The sequence below is a fragment of the Rhipicephalus sanguineus genome, chromosome 3, assembly GCF_013339695.2.
Source record: "Rhipicephalus sanguineus isolate Rsan-2018 chromosome 3, BIME_Rsan_1.4, whole genome shotgun sequence".
Taxonomy (NCBI): domain Eukaryota; kingdom Metazoa; phylum Arthropoda; class Arachnida; order Ixodida; family Ixodidae; genus Rhipicephalus; species Rhipicephalus sanguineus.
Window position 1 is genome coordinate 182,908,921 of NC_051178.1, and position 23,652 is coordinate 182,932,572.

A 23,652-nucleotide genomic window follows, 5' to 3' on the forward strand; every position below is an offset into this window, starting at 1 on the left:
CATGGCCGAGTGCATGAGTGGGACTACAGTAAAAGCTCGTTAATTCGACACCCGTTAATTCGGAAATTCGGATAATTCGGACGGCTCTATTGGTCCCGGCCGAAGTGCATGTTAATATATGGGACCAAACCTTCGTTAATTCGTCAGAATTGGGCTCCGCACCGCTTAATTCGGACAAATTCTGACGGCTGCCGCTACACAAATGTGTGGTAAAGCGGCGCTGGCACCACTGGGGCGAAACCGAAACTTGAGTGACATCGCCATCGTCATCAACTAGTGGGGGCGATCGCAGCGTCACCATACGTCGGCGTCTTCTTTCTTCGCTCCACTGCGCCTCCGACGCCATTTTCCCTTGTGTTGTGTCGGCACCGTCTCTTCTTGCGGAGTTCTTGTTTTTTCCCGTTGTGACCGTGTTTACATGTGAGGCCCGAGCATGCGGCAGTAGCCGATGGTGGCATCGACGAGGTGTCAGCCGAGTCCACCGACGGTGACTGCCCGACCTTCGATGCTGTCCTTCCCACAGATATGACCCTTCAGGACTACATCGCGATTGATGATGGTGTCGCCACGACTGGTCTCCTGCCCGATCAAGAAATTGTTAATGATGTCGCGACCTCATCGCACCTCACGGGAAGTCTCGGAGGCGCTTTTGATATTAGAGGGCGTTTGCCTGAGCACTTCCGACAGTTTGCGTGCTGTTGGCCATTTGGAAAAGTTAAGAAAAATTGAAATGTAAGCCGAAATCTGCGTGAAAACGCAGACGACCATTACAAAATACTTCAGCAAATAAAGGCATGCTTCTCCAACTTGATTTTAATGTTGTTTTTCCTGTTCATTCGTTAATTCGGCATTCGGTTAATTCGGACATTTTTTCCGGTCCCGTGAAATCCGAATTAACGAGCTTTTACTGTATATCTTTAGTCGCTGAGATCGGCTGCTGTGCTTCGGTCATCTGGGCAGGGCCTGTCCGGACTTTTAAGTTGTATCCGACTATAGTCTTCTGCAGTTTGATGCAGTTTGTGCAGGTTCCTTTTTACTTCCAATTCGGCATTATTCTGCAGAGAAACGGTTCACTAGTTACATGTAAACATACTTTCTTGACTATTTAGGCTAGCATCTCCAATGCATTTCATTTGGCATCTGTTCTCAAGATTTGAAGTAGTAGATGGAGTAGCCATGTTGCTGGCAAGACAAAACGACACATTTGCTTGCTTGATGCTGTTTGTGTGCCACTACACAAAATCTTCTAGGAGAGGAGAAGACACCAGCACTGAACTTGTGCACATAGCTTGTAATTGAATTACTGGCCAACTTCTCGACATTGCCAATTGTCACAGCTGGCACGCTCATTCTTATAAAACATTTAGCTTGCAAACATGAACATTTTTCTTGGCACATATCACCACACATCTCCTAATGAAGGGTTTGTTAGGTGGCATGCTTCTGCGTTTCTGAAAAGTTGACAGCAGCCGATGTTTAAATCTGCCCTACCTTTTTTTTTTCAGCCAGGTGAGGTGCTGCCAGAGCACACGGAACGTTATGTCAGTGAGCGAAACCGCTACGACCAGGGCAGGGGCCGTGATGGACGCAGAATGGATCACCATCGCTCACGGCATGTATTATTGTTTGCACGTCTGGAAGGGAGGGTGGAACTTAGTGTGAATTAATTTCGAACAAATGCTTGATACCTGTGTCCTTATTGCAAGAATTAAATGCCTTCAGGTCACCGTCTCCCGCCCTGGCCGGCCTGCCACCACGCAGTCGCATGGACATGGATATGCATCGCATGGATTATCCGCACTCACCCCGCTCACGAAACCAAGACGGCAGGAGCAAGTCAGACTTGAGGGGTTCTGATGGACGACGCGGTGATCCCTACATCAGAGGGGACCCAAGGGGGGACCCAAGGGGAGACCCAAGGGGAGACCTAAGGGGCGAACTAAGAGCAGATCCAAGAGGGGATCTCAGGGGTGATTCTAGGATCGACCCAAGAGACCCCAGAGATATCAGAGTGGATGCCAGGGGAGACGCAAGAGGCGATCCGAGAGGCGACCTCAGAGACCTGCGTCGAGACCCTCGGGGAGGAGATTCACGGGGAGACCTCAGAGGCGACCCGAGGTGTGACTCTAGGGGCGACCTGCGTGGGGGTGACCCGTACCGCCGAGGAATGGATCTGCGGGGCGACCAGAGCAAGCAGGATCTTCGCGGTGGTGACTATCACGGTCGTGGCGACTACCACGGACGAGGCGACCTAAAGCCAGATTATCACGGCAGAGGCGACCCCTACTCCAGGGGTGCTGACGGCCGAGTCCCGTTAGACCCCTACGGGCGCTCTTCCGACTATCGTGATGGCCGTGATCTGCACCCGCGCATGGACTTGCGTGGAAAAGACCTGCCCCCACCGCCGCGCATGGACCGGGGCGACCTTCCGGGATACGACCCACGTTCCGAGGACTACGGGCGCTTGGCCGAGGACTACTATGCGCGCATGGACCGCCGAGACTACTATGCAGATGGCTACGGGCCGCACCGCTCGGAGCTGCGAGACCGGGGCCCGCGAGACCTTCGTCGGCCGGAGCACGTGAGCCGCATGGATGTCAGGGGTGGAGGGGAGCCGCATCTGAAGGGTCGCCTGGAACCCGGCGGAAGGGGCGAGCACCGCCGCAATGACTCGCGGGGCCGCGATGAACGTGGGTACGGGTTGTCTCGCCTCGAGCCATCCAGCTCTCGTAGCCGGGGAGACCCAAGAAGCAGCGACGACGGACCCAAGGCTGGTGGCCGCGGTGACCCGTACGAGCGCGGGGAACCGCCGTACAGGGGCGGCGGAGATCCCGGCCACAGGGGCGACCCGAGGGGCTCGGATTCCAGGGGGGATCCCGGGAGGAGAGGTGGTGGAGATTACAAGGGCCGCGGGGCCGCTCCTTCCAGGATTGGTGAGTGTCCACCTACCAAGGTGCCTAGAAAATAGACACTAATTACAGTTGTCCAAAGACAAGTGCACCACTTGGTGGTGTTGCATTCTGGCAGGGCATTATTGCATTGCAGGAAAGCATGCATGACTAGTGTACTTCAGCTCTATCTTTTTTTTAAAGTTCTTTTTATTGCGCATCAAATATTAATAAGCTGCTAAAGTAGTGAAACGAGCCTTTTGCGTGTCACAATATTTCGGGAGATGCTGCACTCAAGGTTACTTTTTTTATTGCCACTCTAAGTTCTTCTGCATGACTTATTTTGGGAAAATAGCAAATAATTTCAAGGTGGTATTAAAATAACAAAAATTCATGTAATGTATGCAGCTTTATGCATAATTATTACTTAACGAGCCCAAATTTTTTTCCGAAAAACGGAAGCAAAGTTGGGGGTGTTTTTATTATACTAGGTAAATTTTGCAAAGTTTACCCAGCTGGCTGTCATGCTCCGTATAAAGTCCAAATCGGAACATCGCTTCGTGCGTATTATGTTCTCTGTGCAAGTGAAAGCATCTGCTGGCATGACGAGTGACATCGTGATGGTTAGTGCTTGCGGTCATCGATGGAAATCTTTTTTTTGTCTTTAGGCACGTTACACTATGCTTTAGTTAGTAAGCTAATGTTATGTTTATTATGATATCCACTGCCCATAAGGTCATGAGCCTTACTTTGCACAGTAGTAAACTACATCTCTATCAATTAGGCTTGTGCGAATATTCGAGCACTTCGAATATTCGAACGAATAATACAGTATTCGAATTCGCTTCGATTCGAATTTAAATTATTGAATATTTCGAAGTATTCGAAATGAACGAATAGGTGTATATTAGTCCGCTTATAACCCCCCTGTAAAGGTGGTTTCACTGCAGTGGAGGGGTGCTATGCCGTGAATACACCTTTCCAGGGAAAATCCGCACTGTACGGTTGTAACCCCTCCTGTAAAGGTAGTTTCACTGCAGTGGAGAGGTGCTATACCGTGAATACACGTTTCCAGGAAAAATCCGCACTGCCGCGAAGCCCCACTTTAAGGTTAAATGAACATATTCCCTCACATCAATTCATCATTTTTTAAGTTTAAAACTTGTTATACCGGCTTATATGCTCCAAGTATAGTAAATTTTAAAACGTAACATATTTTACAGGTTATCATTTGCGTTCTACCGAAAGCCAAATCCTGCTACTATTAAATGTTGCTTCCACTTCCTTTGAACCAAAAAGAATGGCATTTGCACATGCCTTGTTACAATTAAAAAAAAAACGTTGTGCAGGTTGGTTGGGTCATGACAAATATGCTCATTTTTCTTTATAATATGTGATATATACTATTCGAATTCGATTCGAAATTATTCGACCGAAATCACTATTCGCTTCGAATTCGCTTCGAACCTAAAATTTACTATTCGCACAAGCCTACTATCAATGCTTTGCCTTTCAGGCAAAAGTGCTACATTTTTAGTGATTTTGGATTACATGTTTTCCCGGGTAGCACATCTTCTCTTGAATTCCTTTTTTTTTCCGACACATATGAGTGATGTGTTGGGTAAAAAGGTCCACTGTACTTCCAGACTAGTGCTGTGGAAACTACCATAGTGCAAAGTGAAAAATTATTTATGGAGGAAGTCAAGGGGTGATTTTAGGTATTTATTTCTGAAAGTCACAGAAGGCTACAGCACCTACAGAACAATACTACGCACCACTTCATTCCAAAAAAAAACATTAAATGTACAGTATTTACAAGAAAATTCGACGACGCAAACCACCGTGAAGAGAAGGCGAAAGGAAAGAGCGTCAACTCGCAACTAATTTTATTCTTGCAAATCCACCGCAATATATACACCATGCCACACACGCGCAATAACACACCATGCGTCTCATCCAACAATCGCCCACTCTCAATGCACGTGCTAGTTCAGAAACCTGTCAAAAAAATCAAATTCAGCTGAACGCAGTACCACTGACGTATCGCTAATACAGATATCTTTTTTCTTTCGGATGAGTCTACGAAATTCCGCTCTCCTGTGGAAGGGTTTACATCGGCCAGACCGGCCGATGCGTAAACGATTGAGCGAGGGAGCATGTTCTTTCTATAAAGAATAATCTTTTGGCACATTTGCCTATGCACTGCAGCGCGTGTGGATGTGAGGCAAGATTTGCCAATACAGTCTAACCCACTTATAACGATCCCACATATAACGACCTATCGGTTATAACGACCGTATTCGGGTGCACTTACGATTTTCCTATGCTAACCATTGAAGCTGCGTCCAGATATAGTGAACATTTTTCAAAGCCTCCTACTTTTACAACGAACACTTCAGACACGGTCGCGGTAAAAATATGGGGCATACGAAGCGAAAAAAAGGTAAAACATGCCTTCTAAAGCGTGACAGGGGCGCGCGCTCGCGCGTGCCCCGCTCCAGTTTACTCGCGACTAAGATACCCACGATTGGCGAGCACCGCACGCAGATTTCGGACGCTGCGAGCGACGTCACACACTTTCCAGGCGTTTCTTCAGTGGTAGAATGGCAGTGAGGGAAAAAAAAATACTAGGCAGCATGAAGCCTTGCGGTCAGCTTTCGCACAGTAACCTTTCCTGACGCCGTTGTCTGCAGCTACGACCGCCTGCGATGAGGAACGCAAGAAGGCATAAATGCAAGAAGTGATAACCCCGATAACTTTCTATCGCAAAAAGGTTCACTGCGTCCCTAATCTCGTCGACGCCACAATGTGCCGCGAAAAGTCGTCCGTCTTTTCGGTAACGGCAGAGACCGGTCGATCGGTGATTACGACTTCCGCGCGATTGCGGCAATGCCTTCGCGGATAAGCATCAGAAAAGAGCGAAGGCGAGGTGGCGGCCGTCGATGAACGTGCCATTATGCCTTATAGCCGACAACCTTATCACAGTCATCTGTAGATATCTGCTCAGCTGCGCGTGTGGCGTACACCGTATACACTGCGGATTGACGGCGGTACGGGCGCGCCATGCTTACCGCCGCGTCGTGCGAGACCGCTTTAAAGTGCGCGTCGCTTTGTAGAAACGAAAGTAGCTCGCTGTTGTTGAGCGGCGCGGGCACCGAGAACCGTCGATGCACTGACAGCAAGCGTATACTGCGTGTTTGACTAGGTGACAACTGAAGTGCGCCACGCATTGTCGTGCAGGGCCGCGAGAGCATCGCGGAGAAGTAGAGTGCGCGTTGCTTGGAAAATGCTTGTTTTCACCGCGTTGATCGAAGAGACTAGTCGCCGCACCCGAGCACGGTCCTGAGTGAAGCTGGCACGAAGAACGTACAAACGCGCGCATACGGCATACAGCAAGCGGCCCGGCAGAGACTCCGCGACCCTAGTAGGCGACGCGCTGCACGCAACTAGCCAGGGATGAACGGCTCCACGTCGCGGTACCGCGCTTCGGTGAAACGATGTCAGCTCATTGCAAAGGCGGTTAATTCACTCGTGAGCACGCAGCCGGCGTCACTTCACGACGCGAAAAGGCTTAGCTCGTCACCGAAGGGGTTGTTAGCACTTTATTAAAAGTGCACAAAGGAAAAAAAAAACGGCTTGGCCGCTAAGCGCACGTTTTTAAGGGCGAGTCCATATACAACGAACTACTGATATAACGACCACTTTTCGCGACACTTTCGAGTTCGTTATAAACGGGTTCGACTGTATCACTATTTTAGGTAGAAGCAAGGAGGTGATTGAGCGAGAGATGCTGGAAGCATACCTCATCCGAAAGAAAAAATATATCTGTATTAGCGATACGTCTGTGGTACTGCGTTCAGCTGAATTTGATTTTTTTTACAGGTTTCTGAACTAGCACGTGCATTGAGAGTGGGCGATTGTTGTTTGAGAGCGGGCGATTGTTGGATGAGACGCATGGTGTGTTATTGCGCATGTGTGGGATGGTGTATATATTGCGGTGGATTTGCAAGAATAAAATTATTTGCGAATTGACGCTCTTTCCTTTCGCCTTCTCTTCTCGGTGGTTTGCGTTGTCGAATTTTGTTGTAACATGTACCAACTAGCCCAACAACAAGTTTTACTAAAGTACAGTATTTACCGTACATGCATGACTGTGGCTGCTTCGGGCTTTTTCCCATGCTTTTATACACGCTGGTGACTCTTGAACAGGTAAGAATGTATAGGTGTATTGAGGTGAGACACTAGCTGCAGTGCTGCAACTATGCCGTGCTTGTCTGTCCCTTTAAGGGTGTATTCACACTAGTTGACAAATCTAGCTTGACCGACTGACTGGTGACCAAGGAGTTACTTGTGGCAACTAGTATTCAGCCATGCAAGCGTAGCCTGCTCTTTGCCATAGTGAAATCTCCCTTGATTGATGTTTTGCATTTACTCACTTCACTGGTACTTAGAAAAAAAAAAGAAAGGTGTCAGTGTATACACACATCTTGTCTCTGCATCACTGATTAGTTTGGTTGGCTTCTGAAGCCATGTGACTGAAAAATAGAACAGCTGGCAACATACACAAGCTTTTTTTTTAGTGAAGTGAACTTTAGTGACCAACTTGGTCGTATGACTTCTGCGAATGGCTGGTGGGAACGAGCCCCAAATGTGCACAAGTAGTACTGTGTGAACATCCCTGGCCCATAATTATTGCCCAAATTTCTTTCCGGGTAACTTCAAGGTTTCCAAGATATTTCTTTTATATACGACTGAGACATTTCTCGTTGGTTGGGTTCGACAAAGCATATGCTAGCAACTTAATTCTAGCACATCTCTGCTGTTCCCTGATAACCCTTTTCATTCCTGGTGTGTTGGACCTTCTACTCACTTGTCTGACAAAACTTTTTCTTCAGACGACTCTGGTCCAAGCCGTTACAGCAGAAGGGAAGCTGACCCACTCCTAGACTCCAGAGACTCGAGGTAAGTGACCTAGTGCAATCACTTGTGCTAATTTGAGTTTGCAAAGATTAAACGTTTCAGTTGCTCCAGTCTAACATTTTTACCTTCTTACTGTGTCTCAAAGCTTTTGGATAATTAAAAATGTTTTGGCATCCTAGAGCTTAGCAACATAACCAGGAATTGCTAATGAGAACATATTCATAATGTGTGAGTAGTCAAAATGTGCCTGCACTCAATACTTCTGTACATTTCAAACATGCCGTGAGAAGGTGCCGCTGAACCAGTTGGATGCTTGGAGTTGGGGCACCCACAGATTCATGTCATGCTGGGGCAACCCATTCTCTCTTGGATAAACATGGAACTTCCATTATCTCCTTTACATTGCCTAATGGGCATACCTGTTCATTTTGCAAATGCTAATTTTGTTTTTGCACTTTACTTTGTTTGGCGTCACTGAATAATTATGGTTCTTAAGTGCTTGAAGTAGTTCAAGTCAAGTGTGCTTATCAAAATGCTCTTTCCATGCCCTCGTTTTGCTGCCCAGTAGCAGTACATTGCAGTGTGCAGAAAGCACATGTGACCAGCAGTCGAAAATCTTTCTTTAAAAAATTAGCACATCACTGAGGTGGTGTGGTGGGAAAACTGGCAGCAGAAGGGAGCTTAGGGGTGGGCTAACAACACGTAAAGGTATTTTTGTAATGTTGTCTGGTAAAAACTGAAAAATTCCTGATGTCTGGTGCAGGTAAATAATAGTGAATATTGTATAAATGAATAAAAATTGCGCTGTAGACAGGCCAATCAACCCATAAATTTCACTATCTGTTCATGTTGCCATTCATGCTCATACCTCTAGGGTTGTCATTTTTCTGCTTGTTAAAGCAACCAGGTATATGTGTTGTGAATTTTTACCACAGGCCGGGTTCAAACCGAGAGGGACGCGGGGGCGGACGGTCACGTTCCGTTTCGCCCAATCGCGGTTATGACAGAAGGAGGCCGCCAGCTAGGAGCACCAAGGTGACTACTGTTTCAACTTTCACGTGAACATACTAATATTACTCTGACCTCGAAATCTTTCAGGCTTGGCTCCGTGCCCTTGCTTGTCGCTTTACACATCGAGCACATCTTGCTGTACGGCGATGGTATTTTCATTGTTTTAATGTGGGATCTCTATACTTTGCGTGCTGCCTAACCAGTCTCATTGTCTATGCTTTGGTTTATGCTTGAAAAGGTTACTTGACTGGCAGTTCAAGAAAACGTAATCAGAATATTCAGTGATCTTAATTGAAAAAAAAAAATGGTTACTGCGACACACATTAGGTGGATGTGTGTTTGTGAACAGAACAGTGCATGTGCCCCTACACCATATCGCAGCTGTAATTGGGGGTGAAAAAATGCCACTAGCTTACCATGCTGACAGCAAGAACAGCGCAAATGTCATAGCACAGGATGAGGAAGGAGCACACATGACGACACGAGCACTGACTATCAACTCTTTATTTCTTGCTCGTGTCGCCGTGTGTGTTCCTTCCTTGTCCCGTGCTATTTGTTTGTGCTGTTCTTACAATCATGAATCACCAACTTGCCCTGCAAGCTTCACTACTGGATGAGTTTTTCTTTTCTGGAAGAATTTGATCACTTTGTACAGAAGGGAAGTATACTTTTTTTTTCTTAATTAGGCATTGTGTATTACGTCAGCAAGTTCTTAAATTTGTTGAACTGATAAGCCCATTGTGTGAAGTAGTGGAATCAGTGTGTGACGGTGTTCGCCTTGTACCCTTCTGACAGGAGGTGTCCAAGCGCGGCGAGGGAGACGTCAAACCTGAAATTGATGATGTCAGGGAAGGCGGATCGGGGGGCAGCCGTGGTTCATCTCCACGACGTGCCCGTGAGAAGGCTGCGGCAACCAAAACTAGCCGCAGTAGCAGCCAGGACGAAGCTGCCGAGAGACCTGACCAGTCACCTGATACCGGCATGCCTGAAGGTGGGTGCAGGATGATGATTCTGAAGGAGCTGCACATTATTGAGGCCAGCATTGTGTCCGCCACAATACAACGTGGCACATTCATTTTCACAGATTTAGTTGTGTGTGTTTTGGGCAACAAGGTTTAGGCAGCTATGGGTAATTTTTTACCATCACGGTAGGGGAGATAATTTTTGAGACGCTCAAACTACTCTCCTTTCACTGTGAGATTGCTTTGTGTTATATTTGCAGCGCTTTGTGGTAAGATAGATACTCTCTACAGCCATTGAATATAATGACAGCTAAAAACTCTTAATGTGCATCGCTTTGTGTTATATTTGTAGCACTTTGTGGTGTTGTTGGCTACACCACATGCTACTATGTGCAGCTAACTTTTACGGAACAAAAAGTGATAGCATAGGGGTGTGTTCCATCTCATTCATTCTATGATGCTTTTCCTCTTGGGTCGCAATAGGTTGCTTGCAAGATATTTATCCTCTCTCAGTCAATATTTACCAGTCTTCATGTGTATTAGCGGGATCAGATTTGTGTATACAGTGCACAGATTTTGTTAGTCTGAACTGTGGCACAACCTTACTTGTCTAAAGTTGCAAAGTAAAATGATTTTCAATGAAGCTAGGACTGGGAAATCAAAATAATTCGCTACTTCATGGATTTTGTTATATTGACCGCACTGACTGTACTGACTGTACTGAATATTGAGCACTAACAGTTTTAAGTGACTGGACAAGTGTGAAGTTTTCCATGTTCCAGAATGGTATTGAGGAAAACAGTGCAGAAAGCGAATGGGTGCATCCTCAACACCAAAAAGTAACCTGCAAGAACAAACAGATGATGCCTTAACCTCACTTTGACAGTGTGCTTCTAGTTGTTGTGGTTCACTTGATACAAATACTTCCGGAGGTTCCAGGAAATTTGCATTATTGAGATTCTAATGTACCGTGTCGCAAGGTGCTGAACTTTTGTAGTGACGTTGGCCAAGCAAGATGTTTTGGATGGCACTTTACCTAATTGACGTGCAGACCACACTGTGCAGGTATACTTGTCATGGCCACGCACGGCATGCAGCACAGTTGAGCAAATACTAGTTGGCGTCAGAGACTGGCAACGAGTCATCTGGCTTCAGTATTGTTGCCACGAGCATCGGCTTGTTTTATGCGGCCTTTTTTTTTCAGCAGCGAGGGCTTGTGCTTAGGCCACTTTGTTCTCACGGTATCCTTGTGTGCTACCACGTGGAATGCGGTTGCATTGAGGCCCAACTCCCATGGTCATCCCTTGTTTTACTCTGGTGTGCTGCACGCAGCGGCAGTTCCTAAGGTGGAGGTGGCATCCCCTGTGAGCGAGGAGAGTGGCGGGGAGTCACCCACCAAGGCTGAGATCTCTGACAGCAGCAAGCACATGGTGCTCGTCGAGGAGTGCAAGTCTGAGGACGACAATGAGGGTCTGTCTCTCTGGTGCTGCCGCTTGTCCCCCTGCCCGTCCCCCTTCCCCTTTCTGTGCTCCTCCTTTTGTCTCTGGGGGGTCCTCTTGCACAAGGCATCCCTTTTTTCGACCCCTCGCAAGATGACTTCTTTCCTATGCGCTTCGCCTGGGCATGAAACGTGGATCTTTTTCTGCTTAGTGATGCCAAAAACTTGTGGGTACTAAAAACATGAATATGTCGGATGTTCGTTGTCTGCTTTGTCATTTGCAAGATTTCTTGACTCTTGGTTTTGCATGGCAGCGGCGAAGTTTAGTACATGCACTACTCGTATTATCTTTATTATGACTTTTCTTTGAATAGCTTTATTCAGTTTTGTCCATCAAGGTGAGACAGGGAGGGAAAATGTTTGAAAGCTACGCTCTTGTGGCTTTGTGATGTTGCATGTAAAAATCTTTATTGCAGTGCATTAAAAATTTTCTGCTGCTTACTGCTGCAATGGCATTGGCAACACTTGCAGCTGTGTATTATACTTCCATGCCTTGAAGCATGTTCTGACCAGAAGCTGCACTTGAGATAGAAATCCATAAATCTTCGTGACAAATGTAGACATTGGTGTTTGTCCCTTCAGAGCTAACTGCTTGTGCTTGGTTGCATATAACATGAGAGCGTAACCAGTTCATTCCGCATTAATTCTTTTGGTGAGCTGAACGAAATGTGCATTTGGATTCTGGTGCAGATTAAGAAAAGGCCAAGCTGCTGATTGAGAGGGAGAGAGTTCATCGTATTAAACAGCTAATGATGACCTTACTGATGCTCGGAATAATGGAGTACTGAATAATATGAGGCAATACTCTGCAGATGGTGTGTCGCTGTGTTACTGGTTACAGTTTTTGTATTGGTGTCTTTTTCTTAATTGTTGCCTGATGTGTATTCATTTCATCAAGAATTACTTGATCGCTGATTAAGGCTTTTTGTGCTCTCATGTGCATGTAGCTTGGCTTGCATGCTCTCTACATTCTTTCTTTCCTCCTGTTCTGCTGATGCTCTCGTTAACTATATTTTTCTTTTGCTCGTTGTCTTTGTTATGTAACTATAGTCTACATCTGGCAACTGCCTCCACCTCAACCATTCCTTTATTACTACATACTTTGAATACCTTGAGATGCCTTGATATATTCGCAGTGCCATTTTGAAGGCCCCGAAAGGCAAAAGTTTGGGTGATATAACAAAGTCAGTGACATCCAAAAGCCAAGCCAGTGCTAACTAGTTAAGAGCTTTATTGTGGTTTGGCAGTGGTTTGTGCACTTAGCCTTTTCTAAGCCTTAAGATTTGTGTGCAGTGGAGGAAAACAAGCTTGTTTGTTTCTCTTTATCATATAATGTACTAAGGAATTGTGTGATGATGAGTTTGTAGTGTTGAAAGATAATGTTGTGTTTTTAAGCAATGTTGATTTACTCATTCAAATGCTTCAGTAGTGTTTTCGGTGTTCTTGAAAACCATTTAATGTCTTCCATAAAAACTGCTATGAGCTTTGCAGAATGTCCAGTTTGAAGAATGAAAAGTGTCTGTGCACATTAGCGCATAAAATAATGCTGAGGGTCTGTTGAATTTTGAAGCTAGTATTTACAACCACTATTGCATAGTCTAATGGAAACAAATCTGGCTTCGCAGTGTCCTATTACCATCACTCTTGGTTAACAGTGTTAAAAAATGGCCATGTGCACATGAAATCGTGACGGAGTACACACTATAAAAACCACATTTAAAAATCTTCCCCACTTTTTTCACAGTAATCACTGCATGTATACGGTAATTTTAGCAATGAGTTTTCAGTAGAGCTGTGCGAATAGCAAAATTTTGGGTGCGAAGCGAATTCGAATATTGAAGTGTGAGTGCGAATCGAATCGAATATTTTTCGAATATTTCTCGAATATTTCTAGAATATTTTTCTAATACTTCGAAGCGCAATTGCAGAAAAAAAAGTAGAGAGGATTCCTAAGCATATTCTTTTGAGATAGCAACATGAAAGTGTTTCTTTTTGCTAGGTTGATGAAGCACTGGCAGGGTGGTGTTTCATAGTTGTCTTATCAAGAATGAGGCAATGTAGAGGCCGAATTCTATTTATGTACATGATTTGGTGCAACCAAAGTGTTGCCGACAACGCTTAACACGTGATAGGCAAAGATGCCATTTCCTCAGCCTCTCCTCCTCTTTCAACTTCTGTGGAAGCCCCACTGATGTGGCAGACAAGGGTCTGCTCCCTTCAAGTCCAGAGTTCCAAATCTGCCTTATAGATGTCGATATATAAGAACATCTGAAATTTTGGATGCTAAAAAGTTTCGGCTTCCGATTTTTCGGACTTCCTGCCCAAATTTCAGGCCCAAAACAGCATTAATTGAGCCCCCACCACTGCTACATCTTTCATCTCCATGTTGGAACCGGCGTTTTCTTGAGCCAGCATTTGCAACCGTAGCGGAGCTTGAAAGGCAGCTTTGCCGCTATACGGGGGGTGTGATGAGGTGAACCATATTGAAAATATAGGGACCACTTTCAATCTGACGTTGACTGTCTTGACCAAGTTGGACCGTAACGGAGCTTGAAAGGCAGCTTTGCCGCAATACGAGAGTGTAATGAGGTGAAGCATATTGAAAATCTGAAGGGGTCACTTTTAATCGGACGTTGATATATTTGTCTTTGGGAAGTTCGAATAGTTCGAATAGTAAAATCCCAGTGCGAATCGAATTGAATAGCAAACACTATTCGAAAAATATTCGAAATTTCGAATATTCGCACACCCCTAGTTTTTCAGTTGTGTCGTGGAGGAGAAACACAATCATTGGCTTCTTTAAAACGGGGCTATCTGATGGTTACACTTTGCGAGCTTTCTGATGTGGTAGGTGCTCGTATCTTGCAGAGGGCCAGGAAGCAAAAGCTGGTGCAGGAGACACATACAGTGACTGGAGCGATGACGATGATGATGACATCCTCACCAGGGGTGAGCAGGCAGCAGTGAGTATCTTGCAGGTTGCTGTACATTGAAGAGAGGCTGACAGGCATATTAAAGAGACTCGAATGAAATGAAGTGGACGTTTATTAAATTGGGCTCCTACAATATGAAATGCTTTGAGAAGAGGCTTTATAGGCTAGAAAAGATGCAAAAAATGAAAAGCAGGCCACGTCACCGTCTTGCAGCAGCTTGCCATGAGGTCATGGATGTCTATGGCATTTGCTGTGGTCGAGCTATTATTTGAACTGGTAAAGGTAGGCTACAATGTTTTGGGAACGAGCCAGTGGCTGAACTTGAGTTGGAAACATTAGGTTTATTCACGACATGTCGAGGCAGCGTCCTCAACTACAGTAAATTTTAAATGTTGTGCTGGTAACCCATCTATATGAAGGGTAAAAGGAAAGTTTTGTATACATCACATTGATGCCAAAACCTTTGATACCAGATGAGTTGAAACATTGATACCAGATGAGTTGAACATAGTTGCTCTTGGCAACACCGTTTCAGCTGAAATTGTTTAAACAGCAGCTCCGCAAAACGTTGACGCCAGCACTACTGCTTCACTGTTGTCATCAAAAATGGCAAATACAGTTTGTCGGGGCTCTGTTCAGTAGCACAAATCACCGCTTTTTACGCCTATCTTTAGAATCAATTTGCATAAGGGCTGTAGAACTCGCATTCATACAAGGTCGAAGTCAAAAGCAGGGATGTGTGTCGAGGGGGTAATGCACAACTCAAAAGTTACGTCGGAATGTGTCTTGGCCTTCACTTCTTTACTTGAATGTATCGGCCACCACTCCTGGTTCAGACATGTGCGGTGCCAGTATACTGCGATGCCATGCACGTCTAGAATTGACGAAATGTCTCGCAAATGATGTCTGCTTAACACTTTCGTGACCGCGGAAAAATCGGTTGTTTTTGGCTAGTCCAGGAAATATTTTTTTTCCTGCCACAGAAAATAATTGATGCTAAAGTGTAGGGTATCAAATGATAGAGGAAGAATTGGTCTTTCTAACAGTATTAATTTCAAACAACGGATTTATTTCTAATATAATAAAAAATTATCGAACAAAGAAAAATGCATCAAAGAGAAATAAAGATTCATAAAAACATCAACGCTACTCTGCAAAGGGTAAACATTGAAAAAAAAATCTAAATACAGTTGAACCCACTTATAACGATCCCACATATAACGATCTATCGGTTATAACGACCATATTTGGGTGCACTTACGATTTTCCAATGCTAACCATTGAAGCTGCGCCAGATATAGCGAACATTTTTCAAAGCTTCCTACAACGAACACCTCGGACTCGGTCGCGGTAAAAATATGGCGCATACGAAGTGAAAAAAAGTTACAACATGCCTTCTAAAGCGTGACAGGGTCGCGCGCTCGTGCGTGCCCCGCTCCAGTTTACTCGCGACTAAGATACCCAAATCGGCGAGCACAGCATGCAGATTTCGGACGCTGCGAGCGAAGTCGCTCACTTTCCAGGCGTTTCTTCAGTGGTAGAATGGCAGTGAGGGAAAAAAATAGTAGGCAGCATGAAGCCTTGCAGTCAGCTTTCGCACGGTAACCTTTCCTGACGCCGTTCCCTGCAGCTACGACCACCTGCGATGAACCAAACAATGCCTTGGAACGCAAGAAGGCATAAATGCAAGAAGTAATAACCGCGATAACTCTCCATCGCAAAAAGGTTCACTGCGACCCTAAACTCGTCGATGCCACAATGTGCCGCGAAAAGTCGTCCGTCTTTTCAGTAACGGCAGAGACCGGTCGATCGGTGATTACGACTTCCGCGCGATTGCGGCGATGCCTTCGCGGATAAGCATCAGAAAAAAGCGAAGGCGAGGTGGCGGCCATCGATGAACGTGCCATTATGCCTTATAGCCGACAACCTTATCACAGTCATCTGTAGATATCTGCTTGGCTGCACGTGTGGCGTACGCCGTACACTGCGGATTGACGGCGGTACGAGCGCGCCATGCTTAGCCATGCTTAGCCATGCTGCCGTTCGCAAGTTCGTTGCCGCCGCGTCGTGCGAAAGTAGCTCGCTGCTGTTGAGCGGCGCGGGCACCGAGAAACGTTGATGCACTGACAGCGAGCGTATACTGTGTGTTAGACTAGGTGACAACTGAAGTGCGCCGCGCATCGTCGTGCAGGGCCGCGAGAGCATCGCGGAGACGTAGAGTGCGCGTTGCTTGGAAAATGCTTGTTTTCGCCGCGTTGAACGAAAAGGCTAGTCCCCGCTGTTATGACTGGCAGTCGGTGGCGACGCGCTGACCCTGAGAATGGGCGAGCGATGCGTTCTCACACTGCTAGAACACCTGCATCCATCGCAGAAACGGACTCGGTACGCGAAGCGACCGACAAAGGAAGAGTCTCGACCTCAAAGTCGGGGACGGCAAAGCCGGAGACAATGGGCCACCTGGGCTTGGCTTGGTTTGCTGCCGAAACGACCTGACCTGTATGTTTTGACAGGAGTCGCCGCAGACCCTTTTCTGCCCTTCGGGGAAGAGTCCTAGGAACAAGCCAGAGGAACCTGTCGCCTTGCTTCCCCCACAAGCGTGCCGTCGACCACCTTACCCTTGCTGTTTCTAGAGTGCAACGACCCCTCAGCAACAGTGAAATGGACTTTGCCATGGTGGGTGGGGTCGTGTGTGTGATTGGTGGTCATCAAGAAGGAGGAGCCAGCCTGAGGGGTTAAAACGACGGTGCTGAGTGAGAAATGGGGCTCTGAGCCCTCGGTAACAGGCTCATCCAATTCGCTCGTCGCTGAACTCTGACCTTGTCACGATGTAATTGAGTGTACGAAAAGTGCCAGTAAACTTGTTATTGTTTTCCCATCTTGCTAGCATCAGTTCCCCAACCCGGAGACTCGACTACGCTACCAAACGGAGTCCGGGTACGACGCTGCCCTATCGTAGCAACAACCTGGTTGCCGAGGAGGGACGGATCTAAATACCGGTCGCAACAACTGGTTGCAGCGGTAGGACGGATCCAAATACCCAGACACAACACCGCACCCGAGCACGGTCCGGAGTGAAGCAAGCACGAAGAACGTACAAACGCGCGCATACGGCATACAGCAAGCGGCCCGGCAGTGACTCCGCGACACGAGTAGGCGACGCGCTGCACGCAACTAGCCAGGGATGATCGGCTCCACGTCGCGGTACCGCGCTTCGGTGAAACGGTGTCAGCTCATTGCAAAGGCAGTTAATTCACTCGTGAGCACGCAGTGGGCGTCGCTTCACGACGCGAAAAGGCTTAGCTTGTCACCAAAGGGGTTGTTAGCACTTTAATAAAAGTGCACAAAGAAAAAAAAACGGCTTGGCCGCTAAGCGCACGTTTTTAAGGGCGAGTCCATATACAACGAACTACTGATATAACAACCACTTTTCGCGACACTTTTGAGTTCGACTGTATAAACGGGTTCGACTGTATACGTTTTGAACGCAAAGCCCTCGTAGAATAATACTGGAAATATAAGCTCTGTAAGTACAAAGATTATTTACATAAATACAAGAATATAGGCACTAGTGCCTATCATGTCACCGTGCGATGAAGTTTCTCGACGCAGTGAAACAAAGGCTGGCTGCACATGTTTCGGAAATTTTTTTATATGTTCATCTTTCCTAGCATAGTTTGCAGTTCTGGTATTTTCAATTTTCCTGTGTATTCGTTGAAATGAACAGTGTAGCTTGCTCCAAATCTGCAAAAATCCATAATTGTACCCTCATTTGACCTCTTTCTCCCTCATATACTGCCGAATACCATACCGACCTTCAGAGTTCACCATTTTCTCATCCACTGAAAGGTTCCGACGGGGTTAAAAAATAGCGTAGAAGAATCGTTCATGTGTTGCAATAGAGAAGACACGTGGTGAAGCTTCTCGTGGGATGCGATGGTCGTCTTCTTCAGATCAGAGACACTCAAGAAGCCTTGAACCTTTTCCGTGGCATCACTGACGGTGGACGAAGGCCTGGAAATATGTGTCGTCGACACCAATACCAATGCAAGCACGGGACTTGAACGATTACCATGTACACATGCAGTGCGACGAACTTGCTTATCTTCTCTTCAGTAACCTCCCTCCATGGATCCGTCCCTCTCACTGTACATTGGCTTTTCGAAAGCATGCATCCACGCATACTTATCTGTGTGGTTGCATATCTCTCTGATGACTTCTGCGGTGAAAAACAACACGAAGACGCTGCCGCGCAGCACACCGGAGCGTTGGGTCCAAGCCCACTCCGCGCCGTCTTCGCGGAGAGAACTGCGCTCTTTCTGCAGCCGGCGCCAAATGCTCCCGCCCGAATTAAGTTAACACCTTGGAGATAAGAGCTGTTATTTTTAGTACGCACCGGATACGTTTACATCGACGCGCGGCAGCGATAAAATGACTCGAGGAGAAGACGAAACTTACCGGCGGATAGCTGCTGATGTTCCGGGGAGGTTTGATGCACTTTCACCATCCGTACTGAAGCCTGGCGAATCGAAGTCGTCTTCCGTGTCTGTGCTGCTACCATCATCCAGAGATTCCCGCTCAGATTAATTGGAATCCGTTGAAATTCACCGTTTCTGTGGAGCACCCGCGAGCGACGTCAACGCGAAGTCCGAAACAACGAGAGCTTACCTACCCGAATGCGAACGAGCTTTAAAAATCTCCCTGCTGTGGAAAACAGAAACTTGCAAACAAAACTGATTAAAAACATGCTATTTTACCCTTTGTATTGCGTTAGCTGTCCAGAACCGCTCAGAGATTGCCAAAACTTGAACTTGATTGAAGTCAATGATAACATACTATCGATGGGAATAGGTGCGGTCACGAAAGTGTTAATTTTATTTTATCCTTCGACTTGCTGCTTTTATTAATGATGTTATTGTTTTCTACCTGCTGCAGGACCTTGACAAAAAAGATGTATTATCTGATGCTCACATGGACACTTCCAGTCGAGACAAGCCAGAAGAAGCTGGAGACCCTAATCTGTAGGTCTTCTTTGAAATGTCAGAGCTGATAAAGGAAACCCCCCCCCCCCTAAAAATTTTATTAATTTAGCAGGTTTTTTTTTACTTTAGATACCACTTGCACTAGAAATTTTTGATTTTGGCTACCACAACCACCTCGGTTTGACTCATAAGAAAAAGCGCCTGCTGTCCATCACAAGTATCTCCTGGACAGTTAAGACGAATGAATAGAAAGATACGAACTCCGGCTACCATATCACATAGCTTTATTAACTATTTTTCTTAGATACAAGAACAGAAAACCAATGACGATTTGATCACGAATTTCACGAATAGAAGGCGATGGTTCCGATATACTTTCACTCCTTTCATAATCATATATAGCCTTTAGTTTATCACTTTTGTCAATTTGAATTTCATTTAGTTTGAACTCTGTAACCATTCCTTTACTGTAGTGAACGTCAAAGCAACTAGGCCTATGTTGCAAACTGCACGACAACACACCAAATATCAAGGTACGGATGCCAGCTGATCAGCATACAAGAGCGCTGGTGTCAAGCTGAAAGATAATTTTATTTATTTATTTATTTAGCAATACTGTCAATCCCGTCAGGGATTTTTACAGGAGTGGGTTGAAAAGTGTTTACGAACATTATATATTCACATATTTATACAATTCCATAGGTAGGATTACAAAAAATCATGGTACAAAATAACGATAATGGACCTACATTAATAACGAGTGCACATAATGAATGTATTAGTGGTGGTGTCATTTCAGACCTTCAGCCTCAGCAAGCAGTCTGAAAAATTATGATGGAGAAGTGTTTCATTGTGCAAAATTTCAGATGTGGGAACAGAAGGCCCAAAGAAGTTAATGTTTATTATCCGGGTGACTATTAGTCGACATCATGGGTGTGGCAGTCAAACTTGCCTGCTGGTTATGCCCATTGAAGTGACTTCATTGCCAAAGGTGTACTAGAAGCACACTACACAGACGTCCTTTTACATTGACTTTATGTGGTATGTGTCAGTGTTGCATAGGTGTCCAAATTGCCAAGCATGTCCAAAAAAATTGGACATCCCAAAAATAGGTTGTTGGTTGTACATTCCTCAAAAGTTGCTACTTTTACCTTCTGTAAACTTTCTTAAAAATTCACTTCAACTCTTTGTCAACTTTGTAAAGTGCCAAGTCTTCCTTCAGAACCTCTGTTTTTTCTTTATTCTAGAATTGAGGTCGACGCAGTGCCCATCAGTCCTGAGGAGTCTCCACGTTCAGTTCAAGGAGGTACGTAGCCAAAGCTGAATGCAGCGTAAATGTATTTGTTATGTAAAAAGAACGACCTGGGGACCTAGGTAAGTTTTCTAGGTGCATTATTTGGCAAGGGTTGCGGTGCGGCTAGATGCCTTTTTGTCACTGTTTTTCATACATGCATTCGTTTAAGTTGTTCTGCACTCGCTCCACACTTGTCCATGGGCGCTAGACAGAACGTAATTAAGTGGTGAATGGTGCGAGTAAAGGCGAGCATGAATGTGAGTAAATACCAATAAGATTGCATGGATGTGAGTGCCAATTGTGAAAGGAATTATGAATATGAATTGATTATGAATTGAATTATGAATGGAAGTCTGCATAGTGAGTATAGATAGATGTGACTGGCTGTTGGCCTTCGTGAGTGCAGATGAGTGTGTGAGTGAGCTTCATTGAGTGGGAGTGAACGTAGTATGATTGTGTACCAATAAATGCAAATGGAGGCATCTATGAACGCGAGTGAGCATTGTGTTGAAGCGCTCGTCCTGAAGCACTCACACTGGAGCCATGTAAGCTTTAGCTGTTCAAGATTAGAAGGTGCAAATTGTTGGCGTACATTGGAAACAGTGCAAATTACGAATTGTCAGCGAAACACGGAAGGAAAAGGGGTTCCAGTTTTTATCTGCAAAAAAATTTGCTGAATACAGTAGTCTCTCGATAATTCAGACATAAAGGGACCCTAGGATTTTGTTTGAATTATCAGCAGTTCCCATAAATATGACTCGGGGCAACATCCTGACTTCTGTTGTAATGAAACATTCACATATGCATACGTGCCAACCTGGGGGCATCGAAATTTGGGAGATTCTTGAAGCTGGAAGAGGCTGGGGGGACACAACAAAAGAAAACTTGAGTGTTTTTTTTTATTGTTTTTCACGGCCACAGCAACGTTACAACAGCTCCTTATGATGACCAGTAAAGTTTTTTGGACATCAGCAATCATAGTGGTCAGGCCCATAGCCAGGAATTTTTTTCGGGGGGGGGGGGGGGGGGGGGGGGAAGGCCACTTGCTAAAAACCATGACTGTTTGAGAAAAACACCTATTTTCATTATTTATTTTTGGTAAAAACTAGAGCTGTGCGAATAGCAAAATTTTGGGTGCGAAGCGAATTCGAATAATAAAGATTGAGTGCGAATCGAATCGAATAATTTCGAATAATTTTCGAATATTTCTCAAACATTTTTCGAATAATTCGAAGTGAAATTACAGAAAAAGTTGCAGTGAATCCCTAAGTATGTTCTTGTGAGATAGCAACATGAAAGTGTTTCTTTTCGCGAGGTTGATGAAGCGCTGGTGGGGTCATATTTCATAGTTGTCTTTCTTATCAAGAATGAGGCAATGTAGAGGCCGAATTGTATTTATGTACATGATTTGGTGCAACCAAAGTGTTGCCGACAACACTTTACACGTGATAGGCAGAGATGCCATTTCCTCAGCCTCTCCTTCTCTTTCAACTTCTGTGGAAGGCCAACTGATGTGGCAGACAAGGGTGTGCTCCCTTCAAGTCCGGAGTTCCAAATCTGCCTCGTAGACGTCGATATATAAGAACATCTGAAATTTTGGATGCTTAAAAGCTTCGGCGTCCGATTTTTCAGACTTCCTGCCCAAATTTCAGGTCCAAAACAACATTAATTGAGCCCCCAACTCTGCCACATCTTTCATCTCCATATTGGAAGCAGCGTTTTCTTGAGTTAATACATTTGCGACCGTAGCGGAGCTTGAAAGGCAGCTTTGCCGCAATACGGGAGTGTGATGAGGTGAAGCATATTGAAAATCTAGGGACCACTTCCAAACGGACGTTGACTGTCTCTTGGCAAAGTTCGACTGTAACGGAGCTTGAAAGGTAGCTTTGCCGCAATACGGGGGTGTGAGGAGGTGAAGCATATTGAAAATCTAGGGACCACTTCCAATCGGACGTTGTCTCTTGCCTAAGTTCGACCGTAACGGAGCTTGAAAGGCAGCTTTGCCGCAATACGGAGGTGTGATGAGGTGAAGCATATTGAAAATCTAGGGACCACTTCCAACCGGACTTTGTCTCTTGGCTAAGTTCGACCGTAACGGAGCTTGAAAGGCAGCTTTGCCGCAATACGAGAGTGTGATGAGGTGAAGCATATTAAAAATCTGAAGGGGCCACTTTCAACCGGACGTTGACTGCATTTGTCTTTGGGAAGTTCGAATAGTTCGAATAGTAAAATTTCAGTGCGAATCGAATCGAATAGCAAACACTATTCGAAAAATATTCGAAATTTCGAATATTCGCACACCTCTAGTAAAAACACCTACTTCACCAAAATTTCGGAGGGGGGGGGAGGCCTAGGCCCCTCCTCCCCCTCCCCCCGCCTGGCCATGGGCCTGATAGTGGTACTCATTGTTATACGGCGTGTGTATGCATGTGTAATTAAGGGACAAAATGTGCTGTGTCCCGTGACAGCTAGTAGCCTTTTCCCATTCTTAGTACACTTTTCCACATGACACAAGAGACTTCAGCCTTCCACATGCGATAGAGCAAGGCCAGATTGTCTCAATTTTTTTCTTTCTTTATTCCTCAATCAACATGCGATTGAAAATGCGTGCAATTTGGCTATTTTGGCCGCTTTGACACGTGTAGGCAGGCAACTGGCTCTATTTGCAACTCTTAGTGATACAAAAACACAAATGTTTGGCTAGAAGCGACAAACGCAGCAGATATTTTCCGACGTGGACGAGCAAGAAGTATGACTTACTAAACGAATTGACACATTGGCATAGTCCAATTAAGAGGAATACACTGAAAACATAGCAGGCCAACAAAAAATTTGAACTGTGTTTGAATTAACCAAAAGTTTAAATTGTCAGAGTTTGAATTATCGCGAGTCTGCTGTATAATGTGCACCTTACAATTGAGACAGAGACACGGTTCCGTGAGCCACAGCTTGTTATTGGCATCAAGGATGCAACCTAGCACTTGTTTTACTTCAGTGGATGAAATGAATTGCCATCTCTGCATGCAGAAGGTGCCACTGCCCTGGAAGACGAGTTTGATCCTATCAGTGATGATGAACTAGAAGCCCTCATCGATGAGAACCAGGAGAAAGAACCAGCTCCCGAGCCCGAACGTGAGTGTTGATTTGACATGTGCTGTATAGCTTGT

General features: G+C 45.5%; 1 protein-coding gene across 1 annotated transcript in view; it reads left to right on the top strand.

Annotated features, from left to right (window-relative positions):
- LOC119387799 (zinc finger CCCH domain-containing protein 13) overlaps window positions 1-23,652 on the top strand; it is a gene marked incomplete at its 5' end in the record, with an annotated part of 46,115 nt that overhangs the window by 13,837 nt on the left and 8,626 nt on the right. Inside the window, 10 exon segments of the mRNA XM_037655310.1 lie at window positions 1,506-1,612; window positions 1,723-2,933; window positions 7,784-7,850; window positions 8,744-8,843; window positions 9,615-9,810; window positions 11,114-11,251; window positions 14,148-14,242; window positions 19,145-19,230; window positions 20,439-20,497; window positions 23,513-23,617. Coding sequence (XP_037511238.1) covers window positions 1,506-1,612; window positions 1,723-2,933; window positions 7,784-7,850; window positions 8,744-8,843; window positions 9,615-9,810; window positions 11,114-11,251; window positions 14,148-14,242; window positions 19,145-19,230; window positions 20,439-20,497; window positions 23,513-23,617 — 2,164 coding nt within the window.